The sequence below is a fragment of the Mycteria americana genome, chromosome 2, assembly GCF_035582795.1.
Source record: "Mycteria americana isolate JAX WOST 10 ecotype Jacksonville Zoo and Gardens chromosome 2, USCA_MyAme_1.0, whole genome shotgun sequence".
Classification (NCBI taxonomy): Eukaryota; Metazoa; Chordata; class Aves; order Ciconiiformes; family Ciconiidae; genus Mycteria; species Mycteria americana.
In genome coordinates, this window is record NC_134366.1 from 83,098,745 (window position 1) to 83,123,343 (window position 24,599).

Here is a 24,599-nt window from a genome sequence, read left to right on the forward strand (position 1 = left end):
TAAAACAGATGGAACAAGAAACTCATGGTATCAGAGGCACAAAGAAAGAGGGCTGTTTCTTTTAAAAGCAAGAAAGGCTGATCACAGCTTAAAGTTTTATGTGGGAATTAAGTGTCTAATTCACAGCCATCACAGACTAGGCCTTGTCAGAAAAGACCTTCCATTATTCTGAAACTCTCCTGTTGTTATGTGGAAGTTTATGAGGAAGTTGGAGAACTTTCTAGCACATACAGGGTTTCTCACAGGAAAAAATAAGGAATGGGTCTGCCCTGCTTGAGAACAAGCAAGATGACACCAGAAAGGTCTTCTGCTTTCTCTGCTCTCTGAGAACAAATCCCAGGAGCCTCATTCCAGCTTGAACCATTATGCCCGATAAACATTTAAAGGAGAGATCCCACAGGAATACTTTGCTACTCCCATACAAAGTGGCATTTTCCTTGAGACCTATATAGAGATTGGGTAGGTAAAGCTAAAAGACACAGAGTACCTAACTTTATCCTTTTAATGCAGATCCCTATCCTCCTGTCTCCTTCATGTGGGAGAATCTATCACTCATCGTTAGGGCACTAAAATCATGGATTTATTGGAGACATGCTACATTAGGAAAGGATCAAAATAAGATTTTCTATGCAGATGTCTCTAGAGGCCTACAGCTCTTTGGCAAATATCACATAGTGTATTTTAAGGTAGATGTCATTTTAGTGAGGCCTCCTAAAAGTAAAACATGCCTGAAGTTGATGTTAGAAAGGAAATAGTTAACTTTTTTAGGTTTTTATCTCTAATTTGGCTCTTATCAGACAGTCTTTTTTACAGCAAATTAACACATTAGGATAAAGCCTAGCGAAAATGTGCTCGTCTTTTGTCCTCGGTGCTTGCCAACATGGATGTTAGTGGGGAGAAAGATCTAATTTCCAAAATAACCTCCACTTAAGGGGAAGAATATCTTCCAAAGAAGAGAATGGTGTTGGTTGGGTTGTGTCTGATGAAGAAGAGGAATGGATGGTCAGCTTTGAACTCATAAGAAACTGGACGACACAAAGGCACTGCAACAAGTCCCATGGCACCAACTGCTTCAGTGCCCTCTTCGTTGACTTCCACAAATGACTTCTGGATGGCCTTGGACACAACTAAACCATCTTTCCTAGAGATTCCTGACAAATCAGCTTTTCCCCAGTCAAAAACATTCATCACGCCCATCTCCTGGAGAGTTTTGTTGAGAACGTAACTTTCCTCCATCTTGAACTGGGGCAGGTACACCTTCACCCTCAGCTGTTGCATCCTAGCCGAGCTGGTCCATCCTGCTAGTTTTTCATACGTGAGGATGCATTCAAGCTGTAAGGCAGTATTGATAATAATGATTGACACCATAATGAACAGAAAGAAAAGATAATAAGGTTCAGTTTTTCCCACTTGTCTTCTGACCACACTGGAGCAATGTTAAAGGAGTGCTCTGTTTGCAGCCCCTTGTGTATGCTACTACAGAGAAAAAGAAGTATTACCTGTTCGAGGCCAGTAAAGTCCTTACAGACCACTTCAGGAAGAAGAATGAACATGCTCAGTTCATTGTTAAAGTATGGGAGCTCTATTATTTTCATTTTCACTTCCTCTATGATGGCCATGTTAAAATAACCTTCTTGAAACATCATCTGCACTGTCCTTTTCTCATTCTGGAACACATGAAACATATTAAGCAGAAAATACAGAAATACAGAAATGATGACTCTGGTTGTAATTGGTTTCAATATTGAGATTAGAGTTCAGTCCAGAAAACATTATTTACACTCGTAACAGGTTTAACGTACTTGTAGCATTGATGTGTTCCTACCTCTTAAGTGTAGCTCCGATGAAGTTATCCATTTTAGAAGCATAAAACCTACTTTTCCATTTCTACTGGTGCCAGGTTACTTTACTCACAACTCCCTCGTTATGTCATTCTTTTTTCTGGAATGTCAGATGAGGAAACTGATGCATCTGATGCAACCATGAATCTAAATTCTTCATGAATAATGTATACATTCTCCTGAGATAATTTGTCTTTAGCTCATTTTTTCCTGAAAACACTGTTCTGTTGGTAAACAGTAGCAGAGGAACAGAATCCTCAAATTCAGACCCAAAAGCAGACTGTTTTTGACACAGCATGCTTAGTTGCAAAATCCCCAACAAAGTTAGTGCATGTGCTCAGTGACTTCGATCCAACCAGGATCTCAGCTGCACAAGAGCCACTTCTGGTGGGAAGTGATAGAAACAGTTACATATGTGGTTATCAAACTGGAGAGAAGATGTAGCTTTCCATTGTTCTAGCTGAAGACCAGTGTTTTGTCTTGGGATAACAGAGAGGACGAAAGCTCCCATCTGTTGTTATAGGAGACTGACATCTGATTTCCATCCCCCAGCTGTTTCAGTTCCTGCCCATACTGTACCTTGTTCAGTTGGAAATACATTTCCTTAGTGTCTTCTTTCTTAAATTCTACTGCCCACTTTCCTTTAAAATATATAGCATTGACCAGGACAAGTACAGTGGAGGGATCAATAAACCCAGCAGCAAACAGGTCTTTGATTTTACCTTTAAAAATAATGAATTAAAAAGAATTATTACTTTGTTCAGGCAATCAGCTGCATTTGACTATCAATTACTCCTGTAAATCTGAAAAGTAGTATAATGCTGTCAGACAAATAACAAAAAGTTTATGTACAGCTTTTGAAGTCAGGAACTCAAGGCATTTTTGTACTTCTTCCTACATTTATTTCCTATTAAGCAAAAAAATGCAGTAAGTGTTTAATACATAAAAATCTTGCTATCTTTGAAAAAAAAGGTGGAAACTGAAATTCAGACATGATATTCCTAACTGGTTGGATTGCCAACCAAACAACCTGCACACATTCTTCTTTACCTTTTGTCTCATTTTCCACCCAGAAGTTAATCTTCTCTCTGGCTTCTTCTTCAGTGTATTTAAAATTGACTGCTTCCAGTTCTGCTCGATAGAATTTCTTTGTGGACTCCAAGTATTGCTGGAAAGTACAAATGACAGAATTTTATCACAACATGATGATTTTTCTAAGACTGATAATTTCATGCCTTCCAGATAATTCCATGTAGTAGATCAGCAACCAAGGAATGAGTAAAACAGGCATATATATAAAAAAAATCATTGAATTAACTCAAGCGTGCAGTTTTTAGAGAGAGATTATTTATAAAAAATCATATTTGAAAACATATTTTTCTGTATTTTCAAGCTGTACTGAACAGAAGAAATGTCTCAGCACAGTAAAAAATATCTAAGACCAAAACTGAGTACCTTTCTTTAAGTTTATGTATCATTGTTATGCTGCCTGTCTTCCCCCAACCACCAAATGAAGAAGGTTGCTTTATTTTGAACAAATAACTGGGACTGATAATATGACAATGAGATATGTGTGTGTGTGTGTATATATATATATATTACTCTGTGTAGATACATATACTGTAAAACTTATAATTTGTATTAAGCATAAAAATTTTCCAGGCTGCTGGTCACCTTTTTCTGGCTCTGAAAATCTCTCTTTACCTAGACTGCAAAGTTTTGGAAGCAAGATGAAATCTTGACTTGGAAAGAGAAAGGTGGTTAGACACATAAAACAGCACTGTTCCTAGCAATACTCTTACAAACGCCTTACGTCTGGTTTCCTGAGGAAATTATTTGTATGCACTTGCATTGCCTGGGCTGTCAGTGTTCCACAGGAAATGTTCTGAGATGGTAAATTCCACTTAAATTAGACTAATTGACAAAAATCTCAAAGATGCTACCTTCTTCTAAGCCTTGTTTGAAAAGGCAGCAGGAATCAGAGTCCTGTATTCGCAGGCTCTGAAGGAAAGGTGGAAGAGTGAGTACAATCATTTTATTAGAAACAGAGAAGACACTGGGGGAGGAAAAAAGTCTTCTGCTGGTCACAGAGTTTTGTTCCTTGGATAGAAATGATCCAGCAAGCGCCAACTTTGTTAGACACCAAGTGTGTGTGGCAAGCATATATTGACAGTGATTAATGCTATCACATTTTCTGGAATGCCCAGGGAGAGCTGTTATCGTAGATCTGTTTCTTTATATAAAAGCTTTTAAGTCATGGCTTCCTAGTGCTCTGCTGTTCCCAGTGTCTAAGTGCTGGGCAACTGAGATGGAGAGGCTCCCTGACTGCAAGGGCTGTGGAGTGCAGTCGTTTGACAGCACGTCCCGACAGCACCGTTGCGTTTCATTTCCCTTTCTACTTTACCATGGAAGAAATTCTGCTGAGCTCGTAACTCCCAGGAGCTGTTAAAATGGACACCACGGGCACTTACCTGGAAGAACGGATAAGTAATTTCTCCAAAGAGCCTGTTGGCAATGGTGAGAGAGCAGCCTGGTCTGGGTTCACTGACTGCAGCTAACAGAGCCTGGAACTGGGAATGGACTCCTTCAGCTTCTTCGCACTTCAAACAGGAAAATAGAAGTTTCTTAGTAGGCTTGAGCTTTCCTATGCAAAGCTGGGCCTGAGGGTGAAGCGCAGCCTCCCTCTGTACGAGAAGCCTGACTCCAGCCAGCTGCCATTGCATCAAGGCACCACCTCCAAGCTCCCCCTGTACCAGATGTACAGAATGACAAAACGATTCCCCTTCACACCCACACCAGTCCCCCTCCAAATCACATTGTATCCTACGGCGCTTGCTCTGTGCACACTGAGCTAAGGTCTGCTGGCTTAAAGCCTGGGAGGAGCAAGCTCCGAGGTGCCTTTGGCATGCCCCGTACACAAACCTTTGCAGGTGGCAATTTAAGCACTTATCACATTTATAGATTGGTACTGCTGTTTTGGTTAGAAACCTGTAATGAGAAGGCTTAGCTGTTGAAATGTGTGATTTCACAAGGCCCCTTCAATAACTAATAAAAGAGCAGTAATAAGCAGGTCTGCAAATCTAGACAGAGAGCCTGCTCAGCCCTGTGGTGCTTTCTGATTCAGTGACAGTCTGCAAGGAAAAAGGCTGACAAACCGGCACCTGTTGCTTCATCTCAGAGCTGCAACTGTGTCTTACCTTCTCGGAAGGGTATCTGTTTCCCTGGCTTGCACTGCTCAAAACTTCACTGAAATGAAATACCTGCAATGTAAACGTTGGGTGAATGCAGCTGAGTGACAGTACCTCAAAGCTAAAACAGAGCTAAAACAGCCTATCCCAAAACAGTCAGACATAGTCGATGTGGAAAGTCCAGTCGTCCTTTATCATGAGACTGTTGCAAGCGAACAAGAAGTTTTCATAAAGGGTGAGCTCATTAAATCTTTCTTCTTGGAGTGATACCTCCAAAACACTTTCTTTAGCACTGATGTATTCATTGAATGATCAATTACTGTAATAGGGTTTAGTCTGAAAAAGTTTGGTGTTAGGAATAGCGTAAGAGAGGGGTTTTTTAAAGGTATGCTTGCACATCAGACCTGTGGATGCTTTGGAACCGTATCAGACGCTACTGTCAGCCTCTTGGCTCGTATCTTGGCACCGTCTCCTTTTCAGAGCAAAGGAAACCCACCTTCTCAATCTGTTGCAGTGTGTTGCCCCTGGCTCCAAGGACAACCATCCCAAAGGCAGCTGAGAGACTTAGCGGGGAGAAGAAGATGTTTTCATTTCTTTTTATTTTGCTCAGCTCTCTGAAAAAGTCAAGACAGAACTTGGCATTGGCCGTGCTGAGAGAGCACATTGTGGCACTGCGATCGCCTGCAACAAGGGAAACAAAGATTTAGTCTTCTCATCCTTACGCCTGCTAAGCTTAGATGCCTTGGTAGAGGTAAGGTTTTCTGCAGTAGCATGGCTGAATTGTTCAGCGCTTCATGGAAGATTCCTGACTCGCCACATCTGGGATTTCACAGTGAACTTCAGGTTGAAACAACTCATCTGAAAACCAGCACCCTGAATGGCAGGAGAAACACATTTTCAGAAACAGTATTCTGAGTTCACCTGTTTCTCCAGCTCAAGCAATAGCTATGGCTTTGTCACTTAGCACTAACCTTGTCCTAACCACAGTCCCAGCTCACTTTATGTCCCAATCTTTCTTGCCTTGAGTCCTCTAGGCATAGCACTTATTCATTACACGCCTTGATCATACCTCACTCTCTGTGTCTCTCTCTAAAAACTTTGTGCGTATTAATCAGCTGTGCCTCACATACTGTGTCCTTCTAAGGCTGGTTGCTTAATGAACATTTGACAGAAAACTGAACTACAGATAGGCTCACTTAGCAAGATTTTCAACAAAGGCACATTGTGTATTAGTGGAATATTCCAGTCATATTTTTTATTTTATCTGCAGCTTTAACAATTTTCCCAGATATACTTCAGTTATGATCACAGTTATTACTAGCAGTTGATCTTGAATGTTCTGCAAAACTCTTCACAGCTTACACCTAGGACAGAGTTCCTTTCTTATGAAAGTCTTTTCCCAGTGTCTTCATCCAAAAAAGTGATGCAGAGGCATCTGATCCCTTAGAAAGTCAGTTCAATATTTTAGAGTTTCTACTATTCTAAGTCATTTTTGGTTTGATTCTTACTGAGATTGACTAACTTTCTCCATAGATGTGGAAGATACTTTTCCCCCATTACACAAGAAGAATTAAATTATCCGTATAAATATTTAAAATATGGAATAGTGTAGAAAGATTATGTTCTTATAAATTACCAATCTGGATCATGCAGAAGAAGTGGGAAAAGGTTTGGTTTTAATCTTCTTTTAGAAGCACACCTGGTAAAGCCATTGTGGAAGTTAAGCACAGCTTCATCACAGAGCATATATATTTTAATGTATTCCAAAACATTGCACAGCATCTTGAAAATATTCTCACTTCCTCAAAATATGTTACATACAGTATATATGTGCTAAGCAGATAAATACATCACTAATGCACATATCAATCTTTAGACATTTCATAGTTATGTCATTTGTAACATAAAGGTTAAAATTAAAGGTCAGGGAGATACTTACCTTCTCCTCAGGACTGATGGTGTCAACTTGACTGTTGAGCTTGATGACAGGGCTTCTGGAGCAGTGGGATATAAAGCCATTGCCACTCCCAGTGGAAGCATAGTTTTCATTCATGATGAATCACATTCCTGTCTGTTGCAAGTAGTTAGTATAATTAGGGGACCTTTTGTGGAATCTTGAATTTTTCCTTATCCCCAGGAGTTCAGAAAGAAGTCACCATTTCAAATGCATACTGACATGTAAAAAAATTCTACTTAGTTATAAAAAAGAAAGCAAACAACTAGAAACAAAGGCGTTTTCAGGTGTTTTACCTGTAAAAAACCAAACTCTACAAAATTTAGTGTGTGTTGCTGTCAGAAATGGCGCCACAGAATGCAAACACATATATTGTCGTAATAGAAATTAATTACTAAAACCTCTGCAGGTGGCATGGTAGCAAGGGAAAGAAAAATATAAAATATAAAAGTACCTGTTTGGCCAATTGTGATGTGAGGCAGTGGTTCCAGAGTGGAGGTAGGGCAATTCCCTTTGCCTGCTCCAGTTCTGTGCTTCTGAAGACTTCTGTCTTAAAGATCCCTTCCGGGGAGCTTTCCTTACCTGTTTTCTTCCTCAGCTGGAAATTTAGTCCTTAATGGAGAAGAGGAATCTAGCCATTTATTCCAGAGTTTGTTGAATATCCAACAGCTTGGACAAACAGTAGCTTGCTTTCATTTGCACGACATCCTAGAAGAGCGGGCCCAGTGCACGCACAGCACGACTGTGCCAAGCGTGCCCCGTGGCTATGCTGCAGCTCAGCGCTCCGCAGGTGTTGCAGTGACGCGGCACAGATTGTGTGCATTCGTGTCAACCACGCAGCAGGTGCGGATGGGGTGCTACGCTTCCTGCAGAGACACTGCAGTTAGGGGCTCCCCATGCATCATCTGCATTTTCTTAGGTTTTCCAGGTGGAAATATGAGGGTCCCGTTCCTCTCCTGGGGATTCCTGATATTTCTGCTGTGAGTGGGGAAGGCATTTGTGGCACAAGGGGCAAAACATAGAGAAGCTATCCCTGTCCACATAGTCTTCTTTTAAAACCTTGCATTCTGCGGATGTGTTTACAAGAAAGCTGGACGAGTTTTGTCCAGGCAGGCTTTCCACAAGACACTGATGTGTCAGCTAAGTTTAGCCCAGGACTTCTCATTACTCCTCATTTTTCTCAGTGACTCTGAGGAAGCCTGGTCCTTGCCTTATATTGCTTCAGCAAGGCAGAGGCAGCAGGGACAGAGCAACCTAATTACAAGAAGTAGTATGTTTCTGGGGTTATTTTCCTGGAAAAAAATCTTCGTTCACATTTCGGTTGATATGGTGTGTGGGTGGGCAAGTATTTGCATGAGTGTATGCAAGCAGAAACACTTGTAACACTGTTTTGTAAGAGGTACTTAGTTATCACTACTAACATATACTTACATATCAACCCAATCAGATACTAGGCTTCTCTGGTGTTTAGGAAGCTCTGAAGGCAGTTTCATATCAGTCATAAGATACTCATGGGTTTATTTCTTCTCCGGTGTGAATTTTCTCATACCTTTTTCTTGGAAGAAAGAGAAATTAAAAATAATACTGTTCATTCAAGCCCTGAGGAGAAGTGGGTTAGACCTGCACAGAAGTTGCCTGAAGAGAAGAAAGCCATGGAGTCTAGTTTCGCTTGCTTAATCTTGGGGCAAGAAAACTTCCCAAAGAAGTGTCTGGTTTGCTTTCCCGATTTCTGCTGAGGAAGTGGCTGCTCTCCCCACAGTCACTTCAAAACCCAGCTCCTGAGCCTGCTCCTCACCTTGTTGCCTAAAGGAAACTGCAGAGCGGAACCAGGCAGATGCCGTTCCCTTTCCTGCAGTGGTGGGCTGTTCTCTGCATTCTGTTTTTGGCACTAGGCACAGCACAGTTGGAGGAAAAATGTTGTGGAATATAAGAGGGGAAAGTATGCAAGTAGGAGCAGCAAGATGTAACAGCTCTAAGTCAGAGTAGCATTCAGTCATCTCCCAGAACAGAAGAAGGGAAATGGTTTTCAAGCAGCAAGACACAACTATGTATTTCTCTTTCAGGAATACTAGCAATTTTGAATCCGAATTAATATACTGAATGTAAAATTATGATCCTGGAGCACAATAAATCGTGTCCTTTAGGCACAGGGGTGTGTGCTAGAGCCACAAGTCCCCTTAAAATTCATTCTTCTGTGTATGAATCTGTCAAGATGAAGTTCAAGTTATCTAATACGCTAGCAGAGTGAAACACTACCCTCCTAGCCCTGCTTAGTTTTCTGATACTTTTGCGCTTGTCTTAACTGTCTTAAATGAACAGGTTTCTTTGCTGTTGTTATTCCTCTGTTTCTGTTCGTATTACATTTTGAATTATCCTGTCACTCCATTGCTCCAATTTATGGAGGTTTGTTTCACATGGATCCTTTTCTGTCAGTGGTTAAATTATAACTAATGAAGTAGCTGGACGGGCGTTAATTCCCAGAAAGGGACATTTTCTGCTGCTCTTCTAGTCTCTTCCTTTGGTACTTTCTGCTCTTCTAGGTTAGTATAATGCAGGTTAGGGACAGGTTTAAACAGGCATAGCTCTCTAATGGGAACGTCTGGGAAACACAGGAGTTTTTGTTCAAGTAGATTGAAGGATCTCCTGCATTGTAGATTCTGAGGAGACTCAGTAGGCAAACATCTGCTGGGAAAGTCAAAGCTACAGCTCATCCTGCCGTTGCACAGGGAGCTGGACTAGGACTTGCAGCACCCCTCTCAGCCCTGTGACTCCCTTCTTGGAATAATGCAAACCTTCATTGCTGGCCAGAGGAAAATGAAGAGGATTGAAGATGGTCATGGTAGTCTCAGAATCAGGAGACTCTCTTTACTCCTTTCCAAGGATAAGCCTCCTAACAGAAAAGGATAAATAACAGGAGGATTTTTTCGAAAGGTTGCTGAGATGCATTGTGTGGAAAGGAAGATGAAGATGTGAAAGCACTGCAAGTACAAAAGAAGTGACAGATTTTGTTTCAGATGACAGTTACACTACTCTGGAGAGAATACAGATTTCAAAGACAGCCTGTTTAGCTGGTGGTCAGGTGCTTGTCATGGTAAAGTTGCTTTCAGGCACAGACGAGTGGATCACAGACTGAGCTGCTTCCTACTCCTAAAGTTCCCCACATTTAGATAAGACTGTGAATAGTGCCACATCCTTAGGGACAAGTTTTGTTCAGCACTGTTTACCTGTTTGCGGTCATTTTGGCTGAAAGTCTCAAACTTTTCCTTCACTTGCCAGGGACATTTTTCAATTACTGTTTCTGATGGCCTTGGGGCCAGGACCAAGGGAATGAAGACTTCACTACATGATTTATAAATCACAAAGAGTTCTGATGAGATGGATGAGATAAGCATAGGAAGTCCAAAATGAGGAACAAGAGATCCACTCGGTCATGTCAATCAGCAGAACACAATTTCACAGCAAGAAGCAACGACTCACTCCGTACAGAACAGACCATCAGCATGTCCCTTGTGATTATTCTTCGCTGCAAGTGGACACACTGCAGTAAGCCTGGATGGCTGTAGTTCTCCCTTGGCTTTTTTCTCACCGTTTGCAGCCATATGCTTCCCTTGCTGTCCGTGTCGGCAGGATGCAGCAGGGAAGCAGATTCTTGTTGAGGAACCAGAGGCTGATCTCAAGCTTGACAGCAAAGGCTCTTCTTGTCCCTTTCATCTGACAAAATGCACATTCTGCTACCACTCTGAGACTGCTTAGGTGGTAATTACAGAGTACCTGATGTGTCTGAGGTTGCCTGTGAGTAAAGGTACCATTGGATAGGTAGGGTTGCTAAATAACAAGAACAAAGCAAGGACTCCTGTGGTTTTCACTGGGCCAAGGACCAAGAGGGCCCACCCTATTAGCCAGACATCTGCTGTGTAAGCATCACAAAAAATAACAAACCTTATACCTCATATCAGAGCAATTAGAGTGATAAAGCATCTGTGGTGATCCACAGCAACTTTAGCATGACAGAAAAATACCTCTTGAATTTGATGAAGAAGTGGGAGAGACTTCAGATGTTGCTGATGGTCTCAGCTCTTTTGGGAAGCACCACGTGAGCAAAGTCTGATATTAATTCCTGTGATTTTCAGGCTGTATGAGTCAAGAACCTAGTGAAAAGCACGTATCACCTTCTAAATTGCACTGCTGACTCTCCAATACTGAATTTATTGGCAACAGAGTGCAGGAATTGACGAGTGTCAACTTTGCAGAGACTTGGGCCACCAAGTCTGGTGGTCATTCAGCTTGCTGGGGAAGAGGTGAGCCCAGCACTGTTTTTTTCCACCTGAACTTCTTTCTGCACCAGAAGTCTTTCTGTGATTGCAATGGACACCTTTACTCTCCAGGGAGATTTAGAGATGATGCAAAACAGCATCCAAAATTTCTTCATCTTTGATTCACTTACCAGCATCCAAAACAAAGCTCTAGCAACGCAGCCAGTTCTGCCTGTTGTACCTTCTCTGCTCACACCTTTCTCAGCTACTCATGAGCCATAACTAACAGGAAATTACATTTGTAAGCAAGGATGTCTGCATGTGTCTTCTTGACTGGCTTCCACAGAGTAAGGGGTTATGGCTAGACAGATAAATATTTCTGCATGATGTGCTTATTTTATAATGCCAGCTGATCCAGTCTTTGTGACCGATCTCATTTACGGTATCTCTGGATATCATTCCTTTGTGGCAGTTTAAATCATTTTATAAGCCAAGTCTTTTTACCTAAATAACAAATGCAGCGGTTTTTAAAACTGAGAGTTATAGAATGTCCATAAATATTCCTCTCCTAGCTCTGCCTCAGGTAGTTAAACTTCCATCCATCTCAATGGATAGCTTTTCTTGTCAGCCAGCATTGTGGGGTGCAGTGATGAAGATGGTAGAAAACTTCCTTTGCATTTTAAAAAAGGGGCTGTTTTTCTGTATTGATTAACCACTGGAAAAGATAATAGATAATTTCATGCAATGGAGCTGTTGTCTGCGGTTTTTGAAAGTGCAAAAGACATTGATTTGCATTTTGAAGTTCATTCCTACAAAGGTAGCAACTGGTTACATTTTTTTTTACAATGAAATGTATGCATGAATGAAAATTCTGCTGAGATGAAACATCAGGATTTTGGCATTTCAGTCTAGGCGACAGTTAATAGATGATATTGCAGTGGTCTCTCTGGACATCAGTTCTTATTATTTCATTGCTGAGGCCCTGATAATCCTCCAAACCAGTCATGCTGCAGCCCAGAAAATGACAAAAACCCAGAGCACAAATTCAAAGTGAAACTTGCTTATCATAATTCTGGTGGACTTTGGGGTGCTTCAAGTGACAGAAACAGGAGTTAGGCATGTTTATGCACTTGTGACAAGGAAATGTCTTGGTTTTTATCACTTAAGCATTTCTCCTTAGAATCCTCAAGCTTTTTTCAATGTTACTGAGGACATTGGAGAGCAATAAACTCTCATCACAAACATTTATTGTTTCATCACTGATAGAGGCATAGGTAATATCATAGAAGAAGCTATATCTTCAGAGAATTGGGGATTACCACAAGAATTTATACAGTGCTAATTTAAATGAAATTTGGTGAGGAATTCCCAAATATTTTGGAGAACGCAACACATTCAACACAGATCGGTGTTCATTTTCACATTGTTCTTGGAGCTGAGTTACAAAGAACAAAGGACTGCTCGGAAACAATTTGTACCTGAAGAAATGGGAGAGACTTACTGCAAAATCTGCATTCAGCCACTGGCCACAATCTACATGGTGTGCAGATTCCTTCTTCTGGGGCTCTGGTATCCAACCATGGAAAATACAATGGCTGAGTGATGGTTTTAGTATAGAAGAAGCTGATAATAAATTCTGTTGTCCATATGGCAATTGAAGTTTCCAAGAGTAACATGTGCGAAAAAGGATTGAAAAATCTATTCCCGCCAACAGATCTTGTAATAACTCTGAACAGATACATTGAGCAAGTCTCCGTTGTTCTTTTGCAGCTCCCTGTAGCCATTAATTAGCTTTCATTGGAAATGACAGAAATGTGTGGCTGGAAGGAGCCTTGAGATTGTCTAGTGCATCTGCTGCCCTAAGGCAGGATCAAAGATGTCTAGATTACAGCTGAGAGGTGTTTGTTGAACCTGGTTTTAGAAGCTTCCAGACAAAGAGTTTCCAAAACTCTGCTATGCTTCAGTGTTTCCTTATCCCTGGAGTTTTAACTCCTCTCTGTCCTAAATCGTCCTGACTGTAAGTTAGAACAGTTACATCCAGGCATCTTTAAACTTTGACATATGCTACTGGCAAAGTCATACAAATGCTTATTAGTCAACTTATTCTTTGCACAAGACGTAGTGTTTGGGAGTGTCTCCCTGGTCATAAAATGTAATTATTGTAGATGTACTCATGACCAAGAACTTATTACTACACTAATCACACTACCCAAAACACTGTGGGTATTGTAAGCTACTGAGCTACTTCAACGAATAATGGACTTGGAAACCTGAAACACCCTTCAGGGCTGCTCAGCCCTGTAGAGCATTGTATAATTTTCACAATTCTGAGGTGAAAGGTATTGCTTTTGGCCATCAGACTGGATGTTAAAAGTAATTGTTCTTCCTCATTCCCATGACCATCCTTGTGGTACAGTTTCCATAGCTAGCCAAATTATGCAGTTGCTTGGTAGTCTAATATATTATTAGCATAAAAGTTAGTGTGGGGATGTTCTTGCCAGTCGTTACAGCTAGTGAAATCAGATGTATTGTGGTCCAGAAGTGGAGTGTAAGTGATAGCCAATATTGTGCACATATTGTTAGTGACTGAGTTTCTGAAAACAAAATAAAATTTGGAAATACCCTTCCCAAGCTGTCAAGCCATGTATAGGTGTATAATTTGAAAACACCGGGTCAAATTTTCAGCCAATGTAAACTGATTCAGCTCCGGAGAAGGTATGAAAAGAGAATTTGTTCCCATGGAAAAAGGCTCTTCTTCAAGGCCAGGGAATAATGCGGACATGCAAATGGTATGTTTTCCCCATCCTGCCATGGAATTTGTAAAATATATCATTTCATCATTCTTCAATTCAAATTCCCCATCTCCATGCCTGGGGTAACCAGGGACTACTGAACTGTCCTGAAAATAAAGTACTCTACATCTCTCCGCATTTCTGCTTTCTCTCAGTTGCACTGATTTTTACCATTGATAAAGTTGTTGTTCTCATATTATCCTGGATAAACTTTGACAGCCTCTTCATTTCTGACCTGCCTGTAACCCAGATACATCACCTTTCCAAAGAGTCTATCGGCAATGCTGAGGGAACATGTGGCACCAGCTTTGCCAAGGGCAGACAAAAGCTCCTGGAACTGAGAATGGGCTCCTCCTGCTTCTCCACACTGCAAGCAGGAGGGGAAAGCTTTACAGAATCACAGAATCACGGAATCACGGAATGGTTGGAAAAGACCTTTAAGATCATCAAGTCCAACCGTAAACCCAACACGACCAAGACCACCACTAAACGATGTCCCTAAGCACCTCATGCAAAACATCTTTTAAATACCTCCAAGGATGGCAACTCAACCACTTCCCTGGCCAGCCTGTTCCAATGCTTGATAACCCTTTCAGTGAAGTAAAATTTCCTAATATCCAGTCTAAACCTCCCCTGGCGCAACTTGAGGCCATTTCCTCTCATCCTATCACTTGTTACCTGGGAGAAGAGACCGACCCCCACCTCTCTACAACCTCCTTTCAGGTAGTTGTAGAGAGCGATGAGGTCTCCCCTCAGCCTCCTTTTCTCCAGGCTAAACAGTCCCAGCTCCCTCAGCCGCTCCTCATAAGACTTCTGCTCTAGACCCTTCACCAGCTTCGTTGCCCTTCTCTGGACACGCTCCAGCACCTCAATGTCCTTCTTGTAGTGAGGGGACCAAAACTGAACCCAGGTATTCGAGGTGCAGCCTCACCAGTGCCGAGTACAGGGGCACGATCACTTCCCTAGTCCTGCTGGCCACGCTATTTTTGATACAAGCCAGGATGCCATCGGCTTTCTTGGCCACCTGGGCACACTGCCGGCTCACATTCAGGCAGCTGTCAACCAACACTCCCAGGTCCTTTTCTGCCAGGCAGCTTTCCAGCCGCTCTTCCCCAAGCCTGTAGCGTTGCATGGGGTTGCTGTGGCCCAAGTGCAGGACCTTGCACTTAGCCTTGTTGAACCTCATACAGTTGGCCCCAGCCCATCGATCCAGCCTGTCCGGGTCCCTCTGCAGAGCCTTCCTACCCTCAAGCAGATCAAGACCCCCACACAACTTGGTGTCGTCTGCAAACTTACTGAGCATGCACTTGATCCCTTTGTCCAGATCATTGATAAAGATATTAAACAGGACTGGTCCCAACACCGAGCCCTGGGGAACACCACTTGTGACCGGCCGCCAACTGGAGTAAACTCCATTCACCACCACTCTTTGGGCGCGGCCATCCAGCCAGTTCTTTACCCAGCGAAGAGTACACCCGTCCAAGCCATGAGCAGCCAGTTTCTCCAGGAGAATGCTGTGGGAAACCGTGTCAAAGGCTTTACTGAAGTCTAGATAGACAACATCCACAGCCTTTCCCTCATCCAGTAGGCGGGTCACCTTGTCGTAGAAGGAGATCAGGTTGGTCAAGCAGGACCTGCCTTTCCTAAACCCATGCTGGCTGGGCTTGATCCCTTGGTTATCCTCTACATGCCGTGTGATGGCACTCAGGATGATCTGCTCCATCAGCTTCCCCAGTACCGAGGTCAGGCCGACAGGCCTGTAGTTCCCTGGGTCCTCCTTCCGGCCCTTCTTGTAGATGGGTGTCACATTTGCTAACCTCCAGTCAACTGGGACCTCCCCAGTTAGCCAGGACTGCTGGTAAATGATGGAAAGGGCTTGGTGAGCACATCTGCCAGTTCCTTCAGTACTCTCGGGTGGATCTCATCAGGCCCCATAGACTTGTGAGTGTCTAAGTGGTGCAGCAGGTCACTCACCATTTCCCCCTGGATTATGGGGGCTCCATTCTGGTACCCGTCCCTATCTTCCAACTCAGGGGGGCTGGGTACCCAGGGAACAATTGCCCCTGCTATTAAAGACTGAAGCAAAGAAGGTGTTAAGTACCTAAGCCTTTTCCTCAGCCTTGGTCACTTGTGTTCCCTCCGCCATCTACTAGGGGCTGGAGATTCTCCTTAGCTCTCCTTTTGCTGCTAATGTAATTGAAGAAGTATTTTTTGTTGTCTTTTACGGCAGTAGTCAGATTGAGCTCTAGCTCAGTTTTGGCCCTTCTAATTTTCTCCCTGCACAGCCTCGCTACACCTTTGTAGTCCTCCTGAGTTGCCCGCCCCTTCTTCCAGAGGTCGTAGACTCTCCTCTTTTTCCTGAGTTCGAGCCAGAGCTCTCTAGTCAGCCAGGCCGGTCTTCTTCCCCGCCAGCTTGTCTTTCAGCACCTGGGGACAGCCCGCTCTTGTGCCTTTAGGACTTCCTCCTTAAAGAATGCCCAGCCTTCCTGGACTCCTTTGCCCATTAGGGCTGCCTCCCAGGGGACTCTCTCGACCGGTCTCCTAAACAGGCCGAAGTCTGCCCTCCGGAAGTCTAAGGTAGCAGTTCCGCTGACCCCCCTCGCCGCTTCTCCAAGTATCAAAAACTCTATCATTTCATGATGACTCTGCCCAAGACGGCCTCCAACACCGCTCACAAGTCCTTCTCTGTTTGTGAACAAGAGGTCCAGCGGGGCATCTTTCTTTAGCAAGATGCTCTCCCCTGGAGCTCCACCCATGTACCCTCAGGCTGAAATCACAGTCACTCTCTCCATATGCACTTGCGGGGCCAAGGGGCATACAAACACATGTCTGGGCTTCCTGACCATCTGAAGTCCCACACTTGTCTCCCTCCCCTCCTGTAATTTCCACCTTGAAAAAGGATCATCCTGTTTAAATCTGGCAACACTTTACGCAGCAAAGCAACGAGGTCTCTTCTGCACGTGCACACAGGTTTCAGAGTTTGATGAGAACAGGGCTGAACTCTGCCGTGCTTTTGGATGAAGTGCTTCCATTTAGCAGGTAAGTCTGCCTTGCCCTGCTTCATTTCATGCTACAGTTCAATGTTATCACACAGTTCAGATACTATCTCCTTTCCAGTGGTGCTCTTGGTTCCTGGACTTGCCATGCTCAGCACCTCATGAATATGAAGCACCTGCGATATAAATGCAATATAAATCTATGTAAATAGATTAACAAAGACACAAATAATGCATTGAGGCTGCACTGGAGCCTCACAGGCACTGCAAGTCAGATGAGCGTGTTTGGAAAGGAGAGCTTTGAGACCTGTAGCTGCCAGCTCTTACAGTTTGCTGTTTGTGAAGAACATGGCCCGGACTGCCCGAAGGCTCCTGCCTCTTTTCCATTTCCAAATGTAAGCCTCTAATAGCAGTTCCCAGGAAAAGGGAAAGAAACTCACCTTTTCCGTCTCTTCATCTGTGTTGCCTCCGGCACCCAGCTGGACCATGCTCAGGGCAGCTGAGATGCTCAGAGGGGAGAAGAAGATATTTTCATTTCTTTTTACTTTGCTCAGCTCTTTGAAGAAGTCCAGGCAGAACTGGGTGTTTGCTGCACTGAGGGAGCCCATCATGGCATGGCCAAGGCCTGCAAGAGGACAATTATGTAATCTGTCTCACAAACATTGCCATGGTCAGAGCACATGGTGTGGGGAGAGTTGGAAATGCAGAGCCTTTCTCAGGAATCTCAGCACCCCAAGCACCAACTCGCTCCTGGGAGAAGGTTTCAGACCACGCTTAGCACTTCATAGCAAAGTGCACCCCAAACCCTGACCGGAACAACCACCTCTGGGCAAATCACCCCTTTAGTCATACTCTTGCTCTTCCCCTGTCTGCTCCAGCTAGCTCCACACTCACTTTCATGCCCTCGATTTTTTTTTCCTAAAGGCTGTACACTGTGTAAATATGGTCACGTAGTCAACATCCTGTTTTTCTTGCAAGAACTGCTACATGGATTAGAAGCATTGATCAACCTTCAGACACTGTGCTTCACTGAAGTATATTGTATAAAAGCTTTTTTTGTTTGTCTGTTGTGTAAAACATGAAGCACATTGTATGAAAACAACCAACAGAGAGACCAGCGAATTGGCTTGCCAAGTCATAGCCAAACCACAATGTGGAAAGACCTTCCTCTACCTCCTGAATTTGAGGTAGCAAGCTCATACAGGTCCCAGTACTTCTAAGATCACTGCCTTGCCATTTAGCTCCTTTTGCCTTTTAAGGGAATTACCAAATTCCCTCCTGCAGTTGAGCGAGCTTGTTCACTCGAGCAAAGAATTTGGCTACATACTTCCTACGTCCTGGGATTGTCACGTCCATGAAATGTGGAAGTCAGCCCTGTAGGCAGAGACACCGCAGCCTGCCTTTGTACATGGCTGCAACACACTTTGCTCCCCTCCAGCTTCTGTCTCCAGCACTGTTGCTACCCTGAGGAAAGCTAAAGCTGAGAAAGTTACCTTCTCCTGGGAAGAGCTGACTCTGACAGCTTCTTCGCTGATGGAGGGCGGTGTCCTGCCCCATCTTAAATCAAAACCGACCACTGTGTAGCCTGGATCCCTACCCACTTTGTTTCTGAAGAAGGAGCATGCCTGGGGAAATCAAGGGCTGACAGACAAGAGTACCAGGAGAATGGCTTTTCACGTCCCACAGCAAAGTGGGAGAGACAATCCAGTCTCTTCTGGTTTTCACTCTCTGAAACAAGTAGTGAAAGAAGAAAATACATCTTTTTCCCCGGCCAGAGAGGAGGCACCCTGTTGATGCTGCTGCATCTCATTAGCTTGCTCTGCTGAATCGTCTCAAAGATGTGGCAAGCACCTGCAGAAAGCATACAGTAACAGCAAGAGGGGAACAGAAACAAATCAGAAAATGAGCGTCTGATACGCAGCGTTCAGAGAGGCACCTCTCCCTCTCCCTGAAGTACTTGCGTGCATCTGATAACCTCTCTCTCGATAGTCCCACAGCAGATGATAGAGCTGGGCCCATAGCTACAACATGTTATTTCGTCTTTAACCCAGGCCTTCCCGGAGAGGTGCAATGATCCAGACTGTGCCCCAGCAGCCTCTCTGCCTGAGGGCTATGCTTAGCTGGGGCTGCCTCAGCACGGGCACTTTGTCTGTCTCGGGGATCTCAGCATGTTTTTCTTCCTGTGTCAGCAAGAGCCAGAGAGCAGAGGGAGCACACGGTGGCCTTCAGCAGCATATCCCAAACATGAGTTTTGAGCATCTTCTGGACTGTGGGTCAGGAGGTGGCAGGCCTAACCAAGTGCTACAGGACCTGGTCCAGAGGGCAGAAGGATTCCCAGTTACGCAGCTTTGGGAACAGATCCTGGCACCAGCATGCTCCCATATGGTGAGAATTGCAGGGAACAGGCTTTTTCCATTGACCAGGAGAAGGGCAAGAGGAGGTGAAGTGAAGGCACCACCAGCCCTGCTTAGGAGAGCTCAGCATGGCCAACGCTGCTGGTCATGTGCAGGGAAGCACCCTGAGCTGGAGCAGCTCCTTCGTCCAGACTGGTGCTCCTTGCCCCTCCAGGGCTGGCTGTGGATTTTCCCCAGGACACCACAGAGTTAGACACTGCAACGGGAGCACTTTCGGCTGAGGTGCTCAGCTCTGAATATTTGCTGCTGTACTCCAGCTATGGGTCTGGTTTCCTAATCGCGAGGTCTAGCCCACATGTTTCAGCAGAACTGTGTGGGGAGCTTGAGGCATCGATGGTTTGGGCTTGAAATGCGTGTGGGGCTCACGGGGCTTTTGTGGAGCTCCACGGTCAGTGTCAGTCTGCACCTCTGGATGGCTTGCACAAAACAACAAGCAAAAAAGGCAGCAAGGTGGAGTTGCTCCCGTCTGGGGGCACAGGAGATACACCAAAGGCCCCTGGGTACGTCTTCCAGGATCCTTCATATTCGTCATCATTCATGGACAAGGAAACGGGCACCACGCTGCCAAAGCACTGGCTCGTCTTTTGACCCTGGGGGCTGTCCTGCTTCACGAGCAGCAGTCAGCTTTTTCACAATGCTTCCCCCTGGTGTCTCAAGCCTGGCTGTGGGCTGAGCCCCGTGTTTATTTTAGGCCAACAGGCACTGTGCTCGGCACTGCTCCGGGCAGAATATCGTATTTCCCACAGAAGACCACAGCTGACTCCATTGAGCAAAATGCAGCTAAGCCCCCATATAGATATCACATGATGACTGCATTAATATAATCTGAAAATATGATTTGGGGGACTTTCCCCTGGAAACTCTGGGTTGAGAAAGCCTTTCCCCTCAGTGGTCGCCCCTCTACCGTTCAGTGAGATAATTTCTCACTCGGCAGGCTGAGGGCTGTGGAAGAGGCAGGACTGGCCATTGCCAGCCTGTGTTTGGGACTGCTTCGTGCTGACAGACCGCAGGGGAGAGAAGCGACAGGCAGCAGAGCGGGCTGCGGCGGGGGTCTCTTGGAACAGGATCTGTCGGGGGGTGAGCGGAGGCAGAGCTGCGGCTGGCGCTGCGAGGCTGCGGGCTGCGCCAGTGCTGAGCCAAAAGCTAGCTGCCTGGCGAGGCGTTGCGCAAGAGAAGACGACATCCATCGGGATGTGCAAGAGAGGTCCTTCAGCAGTGCTTTCCCAGCATGTTTAAAACTGTCAGTAAGTGTATGGAAAAGCTGGACCCTGTTTCCAAGCTGTAGCAGTCAAGCGAGGGAGTAACGTGGAACAATCCTGGAGCTGTGTAGGTGGCAGTGCTCTTATACAAAAGCTGTGACACACCACCTCATAACTGAGAATATATAATTTCATGCCTGAGGATTCAGATGAAAAAGCTGCTCAGCAGCACCCTCTGAAGAGCTGAAAGGAAGTCACACTTGAAGTACTTTATTCACTATTTTCTTTTCTAGGCAGATACTAAGAAAGTGAGGAAAAATTCATGCTATCAGAAAGATATAGACCAAAATATTTCTATATCATTATTGTTAGGATACTCGCCCGCATATAGGTACTTTTTTCTGTGTTACTGGATTAAAACAAGAATACTCCTGGGAGCAGAGACTGGAAGCCGGAACTCATCTACAATACCGTTATTGAACTGCAAAGTTATCAGTCCTTGAGTTCTCTTCTCGTGTCGTTAAGCTGCATTCATTCAAGTAAGGGCTTCAAAAGGAAGGTGGGCAGTTTTCCCACCCAGCCTATGATAAAACCTAGTGCCTGGTAGTGCTTGGTGCATCCTCCTGGGAGACGCAGGCTTGAATACCAGCGAGGGTGTGGGATACACTGAAGTCAGGCCCTTCACCTCCTGAGCCACATGAATTTCTCCACTACAGAAGTTATGTACCATTTCCACTTAAAAAAATGAAGTCATTCTAACGGCATTTTCAGGGAGCCCTATTTGAACAGCTTGCGCAAGGTCTGCTTTGAATGCATTCACTAGATGTTCTCCAGGGACTTGCGCCTCATTCCACCTCGTTCCTGAATTTCAGCGTGAGCAAAGCACCTCATTGCGCACATCGAGGCAGTTCAGAGCAAGCAAAGAAAAATGTTAGAGAATTTACAAAAGGTGAAAATAAAATGCCTACGAATTTTGGATGCTTCCACATGCATAGGAAAAGAGAATTTTTATTTCAGATGGCTTTTTGGATGTACATGCTTAAAGCCAGCCTATGTTCTGTTTAGGAGAGCCTGATCATTATTTTAGTGTTGCTCATCCTTTTGAAGCCATCTATAATTCTGTGCATTAAACATGTTATTCACTGATCCTCCATTACATATACACAGAAAAATACAGTTAGGAAGTGTGACTTCTGAATCTCGTTTTATAAAGCCCATGAATACTATGATGTGGTACCTGCTAGAAGTGATTATAATTCCATATAGAAAATGAGCATACTTTACCAAGAAAATAAAATCAAGGATTTACTAAGAGACAATTTTTTAACGAATATGGAAAATAGAAGTCTCGATCATCCTGCTGCCATTACTGTGTGACTGATGGTACAGCTGGAGTAGAACAGCACCTTGTACAGTACAGAAGGCATGAAACTACTTAGGTTACCATCAAGGCCAGCCTTTGCTGTGTGGTAATTTTATATTGTATCAAATATGACATTATTATAATTAATATTAATAAATTATAACTGTATAAAAGTTAACCTATTTATAATTATAATAAATCAATGTCATAAATTATGTACAATTTATATTGTACATCATACTGTGGTTGAACTTTGAATGTTAGTCCTGATAATCTGTTTATAATACCTTGTGCGGGTCTTAGCCAGAAGATGCTAACTAGTAGCACCGCCATCCAGCTGCTCTTCAGTCAGATTGCATATTTCTTCCCTTGCTGCTCTGTTCACGGGGAACAAGCCCCAGTATTATCTGAATATAGATAGACACTACTATATAAGTTTACCCTGCTAAGCTGACTCTACTGGGCTAATGGAATAAAATATGGTATAACGTGGAAGTTAAAAAAAGAAGAGAATTCAAAGCATTACTTCTGGATGATTTTCTGAAACCATCCAAGAAGTGAGCTGGCACTTCCATACGTGTGTTGGAAGTGTGGGATGGGTGGTCCATGAGAAAGGCGATGGAAAGGTGATAAATACTGGAAGGGAGACTGGAAACTGGAAGTTTTACAATGCGTCAGACATTTTTTTGTAGGGTTGGGGAGATAAGAATATTTGTAAGAAATCAGTGACAGGATTGTTTCTAAATATCATTTGATTACTGTTAGTATTTTTACTAATGACACTGCTGTGTTCAGTCCTAAGATCAGAAGGAATTACTATACTTATCTGAGTTTCTGTCTAAAATAGATGAGTCTCTAGCAATCCATAACACCAAGGCCAAAACCAAAAATGACTGAGAGCCAAATTCTGAGAAGTTCACAGGACACCTTAGGAAATAACAGGTCAAATAATAAATCCTGCAAAGTAGCCTCTCTTGAAGTGTACCAGTTGAACCTTTTCTGGCTTATTTTTTAGCCTTTGGGGTAAAGCTTTCCCCAAGAGTTAAATCAGCATTTAAGCTTTCTACAGCAGTACCTCTGGGGGTCTTGACTCCTCTGGAAATTTAAGAATGCCATCTTTATTAGATTTGAAATACATGTTGAGCTGGTTTCTAAAGTAAAGTTTAACTCTCTTTGAAGATGAGTGAATAATACAAATAGTTGTGTTCGGGGTAGGCATTTCACTTTACTGCTCACAAGGTACCGACCGATTTTATGACTTAAGGGCCAAATTGTGGCCCTTCCCTCAGCTGATACCAGGGAACAAGTGAGTACCTAATTCAGTGAGATGATGAGCACCACGACAGAGCATCCACAGCTGCTAATGAATCATCTAGGAAGGGCTGTGGCCCCACAACTTGGAGACGCAAGCTGAAACACTGCAACCCGAACGCGCCGTGCCAAGTTTCAAGAGGAGCGGCAGAGACTTGCTGTGTAAATTTCTACTGCCACCGCTTGCCTCGCACAGAGAGGAAACCACACACAAAGTTAGCTCAGACTGAACACAAACATTGAAAGTGACAGTGTGAAAGTGAAAATTTCAACAGTGATCATGTCTCTAAACCCAGTCTCGGGCCACAAGCACTGAAAAGTGGTATTTCTTCACCTTATAGCTTAAAAGCTATATATTTTGCTAATAACCATTATTCCAATCACAGTCAAGTTTCTCCCACTTCCAGTGCCAGACAGGAGTAGGAAAGCAAGGCAGATCCTACACAGTTGAGTAAGTATAACATGGGATATTAAAGTCAGGAGAATTTGAGATTTTAAAATGTGCATGTATGTTTTGGGTCTAAGACACAATACCTAATAACTCTTCCATTTTTTACCGACTGAGATATTTTGTGGTACAATGTGGTTACTATAAACTAGTTTGACCAGCTGCAAATCAGTAACCGACCAGAGCTGAGTGGGGTTAGCCAAATTCAGCTAACCAGTGTGCAAGACACAGAACCATAGAATGGGGTTTGGGTTGAGGGGGACCTTTAAAGATCACCTAGTCCAACTCCTGGGGCTCGGGGCAGGGCAGCAAACGCATCTGAACCTTGCCATCTGCAAAGGGGATGCACGCTTCCCTGGTGAGCTGCTCGCTATGGGGAGAGAAGAGGCATTGGACCTTGTTTGCACGGATGGGGACTGGCAGAGAGAGGCGCTCCTTTTTGGCAGAGTTTGCACCGAGGGGAAAAAGATATGTAAAAAAACCCATGTTGCATAGGCATTTGTTTTTTTCCTTCGCAACTCGAGTCTTCTTTTCATAGTTCATGAGATTGTGGCAGTAGTAAAACTGCTGCCATGGCATGTACCAGAAACGGCCCGGCCGCATCTCTTACGCCGCACAGGGCTCACCACACATCTTCACAGCTCCCGTGCTCTGGCGGCACAGGAACGGCCCAGCTTAGCCGGTGCTAAACGGAGACTTTTATTGCAAACCTCCCTCTCTATTTGTTTCGCTTTCAGGAGCAAGCTCCTGCTTTCTTCACTGGTGGCAAGTGCACATCCATCCCCCTGCTAACCCACAGTGTCGTCAGAAACTCCTGTTTTAACTCAAGGGTGCCAGAAA

General features: G+C 44.0%; 1 protein-coding gene across 1 annotated transcript; it reads right to left on the bottom strand.

Moving 5' to 3' along the window:
• Positions 1-927: 927 nt before the first annotated feature.
• On the bottom strand, positions 928-5,693 carry LOC142405861 (serpin B11-like). Its single transcript, XM_075493952.1, has 7 exons — positions 5,526-5,693; positions 5,039-5,101; positions 4,313-4,441; positions 2,892-3,009; positions 2,421-2,563; positions 1,500-1,667; positions 928-1,332 (listed from the first exon to the last, which is right to left on the bottom strand). The coding sequence occupies exons 1-7, from the start codon at positions 5,691-5,693 to the stop codon at positions 928-930; spliced, it is 1,194 nt and encodes a 397-aa protein (XP_075350067.1).
• Between the last annotated feature and the right edge of the window lie 18,906 nt (positions 5,694-24,599).